The sequence below is a fragment of the Populus trichocarpa genome, chromosome 14 (genome assembly GCF_000002775.5).
Source record: "Populus trichocarpa isolate Nisqually-1 chromosome 14, P.trichocarpa_v4.1, whole genome shotgun sequence".
Classification (NCBI taxonomy): Eukaryota; Viridiplantae; Streptophyta; class Magnoliopsida; order Malpighiales; family Salicaceae; genus Populus; species Populus trichocarpa.
In genome coordinates this window covers 5,563,169-5,575,567 of record NC_037298.2, presented here as the reverse complement: position 1 = coordinate 5,575,567, position 12,399 = coordinate 5,563,169, and the positions used below count along the sequence as shown (strand labels likewise).

At 33.9% G+C, this 12,399-nt stretch overlaps 1 protein-coding gene and 1 long non-coding RNA gene across 3 annotated transcripts; both read right to left on the bottom strand.

The window, feature by feature from the left end:
* Positions 1-3,658: 3,658 nt before the first annotated feature.
* LOC7496978 (uncharacterized) lies at positions 3,659-7,188 on the bottom strand. Its single transcript, XR_002977864.2, has 2 exons — positions 4,404-7,188; positions 3,659-4,253 (listed from the first exon to the last, which is right to left on the bottom strand). It is a non-coding gene; the product is annotated as an uncharacterized LOC7496978 (long non-coding RNA).
* A 439-nt stretch (positions 7,189-7,627) lies between these two features.
* On the bottom strand, positions 7,628-11,208 carry LOC7494093 (bifunctional L-3-cyanoalanine synthase/cysteine synthase 1, mitochondrial). Of its 2 annotated transcripts, XM_002320105.4 has the most exons (10): positions 10,890-11,206; positions 10,254-10,363; positions 10,116-10,173; positions 9,749-10,012; positions 9,459-9,596; positions 9,291-9,342; positions 8,749-8,828; positions 8,575-8,634; positions 8,235-8,315; positions 7,628-7,972 (listed from the first exon to the last, which is right to left on the bottom strand). In XM_002320105.4, the coding sequence occupies exons 1-10, from the start codon at positions 11,070-11,072 to the stop codon at positions 7,874-7,876; spliced, it is 1,125 nt and encodes a 374-aa protein (XP_002320141.2). In that variant the 5' UTR covers positions 11,073-11,206; the 3' UTR covers positions 7,628-7,873. The 2 variants fall into 2 exon arrangements, 1 of the variants encoding a protein (XP_002320141.2); XR_002977863.2 differs by lacking the exons at positions 7,628-7,972; positions 8,749-8,828 and having other exon boundaries at positions 10,890-11,208.
* Between the last annotated feature and the right edge of the window lie 1,191 nt (positions 11,209-12,399).

Sequence of the window (12,399 nt, the reverse complement as noted above, 5' to 3'; positions counted from 1 at the left end):
CTTAAGAAAAAAAATTAGAAAAAAAAGAAGCAAAGGTTAGGCACTACTTCGCTTGGCCCATTTTGCCAGACCTCACGTGACTAGGCCCTTAATTTATTTTTATTTTGCAACTAGGGTGAATGTTTGCCCTAAATTTTTTTGAAAAAAAAATCAGACGACGCACTATTTGATTTGCCTAGATTCCAACCATTGTGATGATCGGAAAATCAAGATTTAAGTTTTTTATCCAAAACCTGTTTTTTACCCAAAACACCAATAAAATACACCGTAAAAACCGTGATAAACTTGTTTATGGCTTGAAAAAACCAAAATTAACTCGAGCTCTGATATTTTTTTTCCACAAACTTTAAATGTACAAAAACACCTAATATGAACTCTCATTGTCAAATGAAACCACTTGACATAAATATAATCTATATTGGTAGCTTGAATCGGTATCAACGATAATTTTTTCTCTCTGCCACCAGAATCTAATAACCTATCTCAACCAAAGACTAAAAAAATAACAAAAATAAACTCACCAAAATTGAATTGGAAAAATATTGAGGCACTTAAATTATATAATTTGTGTGATTTTAAAAGTATTATGACCAAAGTGCATCTTTTGCAAAACTCATAGTATGTCACCCATATTTGATGCCCTTTTCATTTTGATCTATCTTCTTTCAATCCCACCTTTTCATAATAAATCAAAACTAATTGGTCTTTAATTAGGACTATATTGTTGGAAAAAAAGTTTAAGGACCAAATTAAAAAGACATAAAATTTTGCACAACTAATCCACAGGAACGTGTGAGAGGATGAATAATGGAGCCTTGCATAGTGAAAAAATCATGTCTTTTGGAGTAATACTTAATAAAAATTCACAGCTATAAATAGACATTATTTTTTTGTCCCCTAAGCTATAATTCTCTTAAACTAATAAAATTAAAATTTATTTTTTGTTAGACCGAGCATTATCTAAGCGACAAAACATTTCATTGACATCATAAGATTTTAGTATGCAGGCATAAAAATAAATCATCAAGACCAATAACGTAATGTTAAAAAATTAAATATATATAGAAAAAAATTGAGGGGTCTAAATGAAAAAAAAACCCAAGGACAAAAAAGAAAAGAAATCAGGGTGCGAATCTCTCTTTTAGTTTTTTTTTTCTCTCAATATAGTAGTCCCATTAGAGATTATTTGAGTATATTAAAATATGGTATGGAAAGATTAATGATATCATAAGATACTATAAAATGTTGCACTGGTTTCGTAAATATATTAATTAAATTTAATAATTCTAATCCTTTCATGGTTAGCAATAAAAATTCCACTTTCAGGAGACTGGACAGGTATTAAAAAAAAAAAAGGATTCATTTAGTTTGAGATTTACGGTTCAGATTTCTATAACGAACTTGGTCTGATTAACTTCCCTGATCAAGATATTTTATATCTTCACGGCAACTAACTAACATTTATAAATTATACTTATCTTGTTACCTCTCTAAAATACATAAATTATATATATATATTATTTATAATTATATGGATAGACGGAATAAGTTGTAAGAACATCACCAGCAAAAAAAAAAGGAGAGAAAAAGAACATTTAATCCTGGAGAGAAACAGTTTAACTGGTTAAGCTCTGAGTTTATTTTAAAAAATTATTATTTTAAATTTTATGAATTTTATAACTACTAAAAACTTAAATAATATAGTTATTAACCTTAGAATTTATATAACTCGAATATTTATTTTATTTGACTCTACAGTTTGCATCTGTTGACGTTAGATTTATCTCAAACAAGTACTACAGGTGGCAATGCAAGAAGTGAATTGGGACAAAGGAGGCCACGTGTAGAATTTAGCTTCTTCTGGAGGAATATATCTTACAAGTTAGGCCTAAGAACAAAAACAAAAGTGTTCGAAAGTTTTCAAGAGCATCCCATCCCGAATGCGTGGGTAGATTGTCCAATCCGGGCATCAATAAGAGGATCAGATTTCAAAGAGTCCCTTGATGGCCAATATAGAATCACTTCCTGGTATAATGATATTGATTTTTTTTTTTTTTGCACCGAGGTTTGTGGTCCAGCGGCCTTGCCTCTGTCACCTGGGTTCGAGTCTCAGCGTGCACGCCTGTCAACCCCGTGATGTCTTACCTGCCTACTGGGCTTGCAGTGTTCAGTGGGTCCAGGGATTAGTTGTGGTGCGCGTAAGCTGGCCCTGACACCTCGGGTTACCAAAAAAAAATAAAAAATATTGAGCTTTTTTTTTTCCCTTTCTTTTCGAAGTAGCACTAGTAAAATTAAAAAAAAAATAATGAACTATCTAGTAGGTGATCCAGTGATAAAAGTTTGGAATTAAAAGGTTTGTTCCCATGTGGTCTCAGGTTCGAGTCTTGTGGTTGTTAATATGATGGCCACTGAAAGCTTACATGATCTTTAACTTTAGGGCCCATGAGATTAGTCGAGGTGCGCGCAAGCTGACCCGGACACCCATATTAATAAAAAAAATAAAAATTAATGCAATTCAAATTTTATTTAGACAAAAAAACATAGCTTCACAAGTCGCATACAATATATACGATTCCAGTCGATTAAAACCCAGCCCCCTTTTTTCTTTTCTTGTTTTTGCTCCTTTTCTCTTCCCTTCCATCTTTGTTGTCTCTATCGCTGGACTCGCCCGCTCTCTCTCTCTCCCCCCCCCCTAACCATGAAAGAGCCATCTCACCAACACATGATATTATTTTTCAGTGATGAATTGTTTTCTAATGCATGTCTTCTATGTCTTGATAGATTAAATGAATACTTTACATCGAGTACTTGATATTAGCAACTTTACCAATATGTCGAGAGGGAAATGATTTATAACTAGAATGAGTTGCCATGCATTATTTTGATATTGCTGAGATATATTTCTCAAGTGTTATGAAAATTATGAATTTAGTTTAAATTAAATTAAATTAAAATGTTAAATGAATTATAATTATGTTTGATTATAAATTGTAAGATATTAAGTTGATTGCTTTTATGACACGAAGTTGAAAAAACATCCCAGTTCAAATAATATTTTGGACTAGAATTATAAATATCTCACATGAATAGTTAAACTAAATTATGTTATTTTTCTAAATAAATCTTACAATGTTATTCTTTTTATTTTTATTACCGTGCTATTATTTTAAAAAAAAACTGACTAAAATGATAGAGTATAAAGTATATTAGCAGCGTGTTTTAGCAAAAGACCTAACTGATCGTTAACTTGTATAATTATTATTTTCAAGATTTATAAAATTAGTTAAAATATACGTAAATTGGTTCGAATATCTATATTAATAATAATAATAATAATAAAAAGACCTAACTGATATGAAAGAGGTTCCTTAAAATAACATGTTTACTATACTGCCTCTAAAGATAAATTTAAGTTTGGGTAACTGACATGGTTCAAAGAGTTCCAAACGCATATTTTGGCCTTTGACTTCGCCTATATATATATGATAGAGTAAGATTGTTTTTCCATTTCAAAAATATAAAATAAAAATTTTAAATTTTAAAATTTTCTATTTATTTTTATTCAAAATTATTTTTAGATCTTGATATTAAAAATAATTTTAAAAAATAAAAAATATTATTTTAATATATTTATAAATAAAAAATACTTTAAAAAACATTTATTACTATGATTTTCAGCATTTATTAATATAACAATTGTCTATCCTCAAAATGTCCTCGCGTAGCTTTACTGCCAGCCACCTAAAATCTAATCAAGATGGTCAGCTGTCTATTTCTTATCCACATACGTTCTGCAGACGAGCATAATCCACTACTGAAAGAACCATTTGGCAACTGAAAGTACTAGTACCTACACACGATGACCATAGAGTGAAAACGACGACTCCAAGATCATTAAAGTGCTCGAACAGGGCTGTGTATGCACCGCAATTTTAATAAATTTTGATTTTTTGATTTTAAATTATTTTGTCTGCCAAACTATTCAAATGAACGAGCAAAACCCAGAACGGTAATTTTAACTTTTAAGCTAAATGGTCGAGGAAGCCGGGATCCAAGTGCTGAACATCCAACAGTTGTTAGGCAGCGATTTTTTGTTTCTTTGGCACTCTGTAACTTCCGATGACGCGGGCATGGTCTCGCTCAAATCGATCTAATGTCACCATCTCTGCAGGCTTCGGCAGATCCGCCCTCAACATGGCAACTTCACTATCGCATGCTTTACCAGCGGGCACGGCGGAGTCGATGCAATTTGCCTGAAGAGGTTCAAGAAAATGTGCAAATTTATAAACAATTCACAAGATTGCAAAAAATAACAACAATAATAATAATCTATTGGTTGCTTTAGATTTCTCAGTAATGGAAAGAAGTGCAGAACAGAAGAACAGTTAAATGCTAGATTGAACCTTTATTGAGAGCACAAAATGACCTCCTGTTTTGAGGAGATAAGCTGCATTCAAAGCTAATATTCTTGTCTATCTGCAAAGAAAAAGCACGATAAAGAAAAGGAAAAAAAGCAAAAACACTGAAGACAAATAAACTGATAAATTCATAATTCCATCATGACCCCTGATTTTCTGCAATGCTGGTATTTTTCAGAAAACAACAACGCTTCATTATAGGACAGATGTTACCTGACAGTTCATAAGAAACTGTAAGAAAACATAAGAACATTCTACGTACGAGGATGAATGCCAAGCATTTCTAAGTTCATGTTGAAAAAGAACAAGGCACTATTACATATGGCAATTCCAGAGATATGCGCAAAAGTAATAGAATTGTTAGAGTTCATACTAATACGGCAATGCCTGTAAGGGAAATCTGAGTGGCCCAAAATGTCAAGAAGAACAAAAAAATGTATCCTGTGTCTTCGTCAGCATCATATATGATAACCTAACTGCATGAATTAATGTGCGCATACTGTATCAACAATATGCATGTCTTAGCATTTAAACCCACTCTATCCTCCAAGTCATTGGCAAAATGAGATTGTAAAGCCAACAATATTTAAGACAGATTCACATGAGAATGAAAAGAAAAGAAGTTCAAGCATATGTGAAGTGAATCAAAACAGTTTTTTACGAAATATCTCAGTAATCGCACCAGAAAAAAAAGAAATTGTGCCTTCCAATCAACTAACAAAACGAAGCATTGCATCAGAAGTTAGAGTTGCATGACTTAAATTTAAGAGAATCTGAGAAGCAGGTGCTGTATCCTTTGTACAACATCAAAAGAATAGCAAATACTCAACAGTGAGAGTGCAAAATAGTACAAGACAACTTGGAAAAGGAAAGCCCATTTTTATCTAATAAGAAATTTTCGCATGGATGACTTAATTAAAAACTGAGAAAATCTGTCAAAATTAAGTTTGAATTGGTAATGGGGCTTGTGCTTACTGCAGAATAAGGTTTCTACCCTTGCTAGCCAAACCCAATTCTCAGCTATAATAGCCTGTGGGAGTTAAAAGAAAACAGCATTATTGCTCTCTACTTTCTAGCTATTCTAGCAAAATGAACAGTATTCGCTATATATATATACTGTAGTACTCTTCAATTGGCTTTCGGAAAAGACGCGAGAGAAGAGGTCACAGGAAAAAAAGATCGTCCATGGCATCTGAGTCTTGTCTTTTATTCCTGGCTTTAGTTTTCCTAGCAATTAACAGTTCAACTATGGCGATCCCGTACAATAGTTAATCTGTGGTGCTAGCGAAGTTGAATCCTCAATTGCCAAAATGGTTTTTAGTAAAATGTCCGTGCTTATTGTTTGGACTCAACGTTCGACGATGAAAGTTCTTGGCTTGATAGTATTCAAGCCAAACTACAAAAGCAACGCTACCTCATGTGCTCCTTAAGATATGTTATCTTATTCTGACAGCAATCATATCTCCAGCACGTTTCCTTTTTTTTTTGTCACTGAACACATCAATATATTTAGGCAATTAGTATACTATTAATTCGCGGGTTCCTGAGTTAATCATATTTTCATTGAAGGTGCTCTGCTCTGATCCAATGCTATTTCAGTTAGAAGCAACTGGATATTCAAATACTGCACAGCTAACAGCTTTAGTATAAGCAGATGTCTCCCCCTTTTGCTTTGGAATGGCAGGGACACGGAAACACGAGGAATATGGCCTTTGTGGAGAATTGCCATCTGAATTATGTATTTGAGGGGGCTGCATTCTCTTGATCTGTCTGATAACTTGTTGGAAGGAGGGAATCCTGAAGGAACTGCAAATTTGTATGATTTGAGAGTCATTAATTTGAAAAATAATAGGTTCACCGGGAAGCTACAAGTGGATATTGGAGGCCATAGTGGTCTCTGCAAATGAAGAAATAACCTTAGTGGATTGGGGAAATGCCATAGTAAAGGAAATAGCATACACTTCAATATTCATCTTTCACCTCACATGTAATAATAAAATATTCATGATTTTTTGTATTTTAAAGAGCATGAATATGATTACATTTTTTAGAAAGCTAGTTAAAATGATATTTTAGCTAAAATTTATGCATGGATGTGGATGCTCTAAGATCCAAGGAACTAAAAGAAACCAACTTTAGAAATATGCACAATTTAATAAAAAAGAGAAAGGAAAAAGAAGAAAAAAAGTGGTTTAAAAAAAAAATAGCACAACAAATTAAAATTATTGACAAAATAGAACAATTTTAGTTTTTCGTTAAATTAAACTCGAACCTCCCTTTTTAATGCTGTTTTATATAAAAAAAATCGTGTTTTGTAAATATATTATTTATTTAATGTCGTGTTTTTTAATTATAATTTCTTTATAAAATCACGGTAAATATAAATTATATTATTTGATCAAAAATATTTTTCAATTTTTTTATTTCGTTGAAATATTAATCTTTTTATGCTAATATCACACATAAAAAAAAAGTCTCAAATTTTCAAAGTAAATGAACATTTTTGTTATGAAAGAAGTTTTTACTACGCATTGCGTCAGACGCTCGGTGTTGCTGCGTTCACATCAGGTGGATACCGAGTACATGCGTCATCTGCATGACTTGAAAAGCAGGAGAATTTATCGACAATAATATATGACAGGTCAGGTAATAGTAATCAATTCTTAATATGTTTCAAGTCTATAAGAAAACACCTAGTTTTATTATTTAAAAAAACAACGTTGTTTTGGAACAAAATTATATAAAAAATCTTTAGAGTTGAACTAGCTGGTCTCACCAGGATTTATCCAGGAGTCTCGATCCTTACCACAATTCTTATCTGACAGACCAGACCAGTTTAAATAATTATGCTCGCCTCCACTCTGCCAACTGATTTAAGGTTCCACTGCAGTTTTCCTCTCAACCACCTGAGCCAAGGTCGGTTTTAAGAAGGGGGTCAGTTAATATCAATGTGGAGAAAGGTTGCGCTAGGCAAGATTTTGAAAATGTTGCGCATCCATAACGCAGAAATTAGCGTGGAAATTCTAAATTCCTTATCTACGGTCTTCGGCAGTTTAGAGGTAGCGATGCTTCATCCTAACCATGAAAGTATTAAAATCTTAGAGAACCATAGAAAAAAATTATGGTTTTTCACTGGAAAATTCATTGATCAGCAAATATTAATTCAACTGACGCTGGTTAAAATCAACTGCAAGAAGTTCAAGCGGGCATCAAGGAAAAATAATTTCCATTGCTCAACTAAATTCTGTAATACAGAGGATGCTTTTCAAGTGAAATTGGAAACTAAAGCCAAACTTTAAGAGACAAGCAAGCTCTATCACCACAAATGTTACGGAGATAAGCCGCCTGCATGGACACAGAGTACATATTTTGCTGCACATCGTTCAACAAACACATTGAGAGACATGGTTGCGCAAGAGGCCTTTGACATTCATCGAGTGAGATGTTTGAATGAATTAGTCCACAGGAACTGGCTGCATGTTCTCGGCTTCTTTCCTCAGATCTTGAAAGAGAACAGATGACAAGTATCGCTCCCCAAAACTTGCATGAATAGTCTGAAAGTCAACCAGCAACAACTCTTACGGAGCATTCATACTTAAATTAATTTACTTGGGTAAAAAAAGAATTCCCGATTCAATGATGAGGAAATTTGCTTAAATTGATGAAACCTTAAGCCTTCTTAACAATCAAATATGACAACTTCAGGAATAGAAAAGTCATTATTAACAGCGTACCCCCATCCCGCAAACAGTGTAAATTGTCAGTAGAAAATTTAAATTCTGTGTTTTTGAGAATTGGAATATAAGTTGTTCTTACCACTATAAGTTTGCCTTTATTTTCTGGCATTCTCGCAAGTCTAAGTGCGGCAACTGTGTTGGCTCCGGATGATATTCCCACCTTCACAAACCAAAAATAATTGAATAAAATTTAAACAACAAAAAGTACTCTGCCACTGCTCATTTCTTGAAAGCAGATGCGAGTCTTGAAAACTACAAATCCAAGAACCCAAAAATTGCAGCCAAAGCTCAAAGAAAACCGATTCATATACAAAAATTAAAGCATTGCGCTTCGCATTAGCATATGTGTGCAAGAGGCTGTCAAAGATAGAAAATCAACCAAAATGTCAACGATAACAGACTTTGTTAAGAGTAAATACCATAAGACCTTCTTCCAGTGCCAACCTCCTAGCCATATTCACAGCATCTTCGCTACTAACCTGCCATTTAATTTTTTCATTGTCAGTTTGGCATTTCAAAATCTGACATTGAAAATGCCTCATCTTTTAGTTACATTTATTCTCTACCCTTTCCTTCAATTCAGCGGTACTTACCTCAAGGACCTTTTCCATTACATCCATGTCCAATATATCTGGTTTGAATCCAACCCCATTGCCAGTAATGTCATGAGGACCTATTTCAATTGGCATAATAATAGAGATTCAACTTCTCTGTCCATAGCAAGGGATTTAGCATGGTAATCAAACTCGTCCCAGCCCGGCAGGTCAACCTGATGACCTGCAAACCCGGAGCCTTGCCCGAGCCGGGTTTGCTTTTGAGCCACCTAGGAGGTTGACCCGGTCAAACCCCAATGACCCATCTTGGGCTGGGATGGGTCTTATAAGTATGGAATTTAGCACAGACTTGACATAAATTTTCAAAATTACAAAGACCAAAATCATAACCTCCATCATGTTATATTCCTCCATTCCATCTCTATAGGTTATTATACCTTAAGCTTAAAATTATTGGAAACAACATTCTACTTCTAAGAAGCAGAGAAGATTCTAGCTTTACTCTCTATAATTCCTTTCTTCCTAATAACAAGAGGAGAAGAGTAAAAACGAAAAGAACAAGAGCAGAGCGAGACTCTTACCTGGTTTACCACCATTAAGTACATTACTCTCCGCAGGCTCTACTCCATAAATCTACAATCATATAAAAATGAAGACAAAACATTATGGGAGAAATAAAGTAGTAACATTTATGACAGCACATGGCAGTGATGCTGTGAAAGCACCAGCAAGAATTTAAAATTAGATACCTTAACGTTAGGATTTTGGGATTTGAGATACTTCCCGACGCCAGAGACAGTCCCTCCACTGCCTATTCCCATTACAAAGATGTCAACTTTTCCAAGTGAATCCTCCCATATTTCCGGGCCTGTAGTTTCGAAATGGATCTGTTTTTCCATTTGGATTCAGAAATCAATCCAATAGTTACAAAGTAAGAGAGTTAAAATCCCAAATCATCAAAATAATACTAACTCGAGCACATTGCTCTCGATAAGCCCTTTAAGCTATGCAATGTCACTGCTATTGTGAGATCAAGTACCTGGGTATTGGCAGGATTTGAGAACTGTTGAAGCATGAAAGCACCTGGAGTGGATTCCAAAAGTTCATAAGCCTTCTTAACTGTTCCTCCCATTCCCTTAGCGGGGTCAGTCAGAATTAACTCAGCTCCAAAAGCTCTCATGGTCACCCTTCTCTCCAAACTAGTATAAGAAGGCATGGTTAGAATCATCTTGTACCCTTTCATGGCTGCCATAAATGCCATGCTGATCCCCATATTACCAGATGTGGGCTCTATCAAAGTCGTCTAGTGTAACATGAATAAACAAGTTAGAGAAATTCAAAAAGTTCAAGCATCTGATTGAACCTATAATATCTAAAAGTTTTAGAGCTATGACTATTGAGCAAACCTTCCCAGGAGCAATCAAGTTCTTCTTTTCTGCATCTTCTATCATTGCCAATGCCGGTCTGTAGCATAAACATTATGGTTTTTATTTGACCTTAAGGTTTATGATAACATAGGAAAATAGTATTGAGTTCTGTGATACCTGTCTTTGATGCTAGAAGTGGGCTGAAACATCTCTTGCTTGGCGGCTATATAAGCTCCACATCCTTCAGTCACTTTGCTCAGATACACAATTGGAGTTTTCCCAATGAGCTGAATATTTTGAATTATAAAAAAAGAGTGAGTTAGTTTGGACACAAAATTTGGTCCAAGATTAGAAAATCCACGACACTGAAAATCCACTCTCTTTTCCTTATGAACAACTTGGTTGAACTAGCTGAAACCTATGTCGACGACTAGTCTTCGCAAACATGAAGACGACTTGTCGTTTCAGAGCTGAATAGACAACGGTGCAGTTAGTTCGTGGCTTGTCGGAAAGAAGAAAAAACGGACAGCGCAGTGACCAATCCGGTGGGCACAGAAAGATGTTTCTATTCATTTTTATATGAGGATTCTTATTGGACCGAATTATATATATATATATATATATATAGCCGGATTGAGGAGAAAAACATTGAAATCATAAATAAAAACCCCAGGAAAAGAGTACCACTGTACTTGAAGAAAATGGTAAATAGCAAAGCAGAAAACTATCGTCATTAATGCGCCAGGAATTAAGCAAAGAGATTTTTTTTGGTTAAAATTAATGATCAATAGATATGGAGGGAGATGGACATACTTGGGAAACTTGTGTCTTGATTTTAGTGCCAGGAAGATCTTTAGGCAAATCTCTGAGTCTTTGAGCAAAAGAAGGGGAAGCAGCAGCAGCTTCCGAAGAGAACAATCTTCTAATCATCACCAGCTCGTTACATGTTGGGATTGATGATGAGTTTTTCTTCAATAAGCTCCTTAAAGCAGCCATTTATGGAGGTGTTAACACGGTAGACACTAGCTAGTAACAACACACCCAGAAGGTTACTAGAGCGAAAGCCACTTGTTGAGAAGACAACAGAGTCGCGTATGAAAGGTGGGCGTGTTAGGACTTAGGAGTCGTGGGAGATACGTTTTATAAGGTTTCTGAATTCTACTCTCTGGCTTCTACGATAAAAGACAGTCTATTTCAATTTCTTAATAGTTTTTGTAGCGAGTATTTTTAAAGTATTTTTTTTAGAAATTTTTTAAAATAATTTTTTATTTTTTAAAATTTATTTTTATATTAACATAATAAAATAATTCAAAAAAATTAATTTAAAAAAATTTAAAAAATAAAGTTTGACTGCAAAAACAAATACTAGATGATTTCCATTTTTTTAAATCACCGTAAACAATGTCATCAAAACAGTGAATATTCCCCAGGTGGATATTTTGGATTTAATTAGCTTGTGAAGTAAAATGTTTTTTTTAATAATTTTTAATTTTTTAATTTTAACATCAAGAGGAAAAAAAAACATGACATAGAGGAAGCCAATAATTGCCGCCGCGATTAATAGAAGAAAAATCCACGAAATATATAAAATGCAAATATTTATTGATGAATAATAATAATAATAATAATAAATCTATAAGAAGCATGCATATCTCTAAATGCATGAAGTGCACGGACTTATCCAATAATATTCGCACAGAGACAGGCCAATTGTGTTGAAAATAATTATTCCACGTGGCGGGCTTGACTCTCGAGTTAAATTCATTAAAAATGTGAAACTGCAAACCTCCGGGGCCTGGTCGATGCACTGCATCTGGCCAGGCGGCACGACTGGTCAAAGATGGTCACTTTTTGTTCTTAGGATTACCAAACTACCTACCCTACATTTTCCTTTTTCAATAACAAAAACATGAATATAATATGAAGAATTAAATTGACCGTGACATAGGGATTTAATATGTGATATTTAAATTGATAACAACATAATTTAATTTAATAAGTAAAATTTAAATTAATGGGTGTAATTAAATTGATAAAATTATAGAATTGCTTTTTAGAGATCACCTGTTCGAATTCCACAAATCTCAGGGTCATTGAAAGCTTATATGGTTTTTAATTTCAGGACCTGTTAGATTAGTCAAGATACATGTAAACTATCCGAATATCTAAATTAAAAAAAAAATTAAATTGGTTGCAACGGTCAGACTATATTGAAAAACATTTGAATGTGATATAAATGAACATAATGAGAACTTTTCCATGTGTCCCCTGCAAACATAATATGAGAGGTGCTCGTGCCCTTGCCTTTTCAGCTACATCGAAG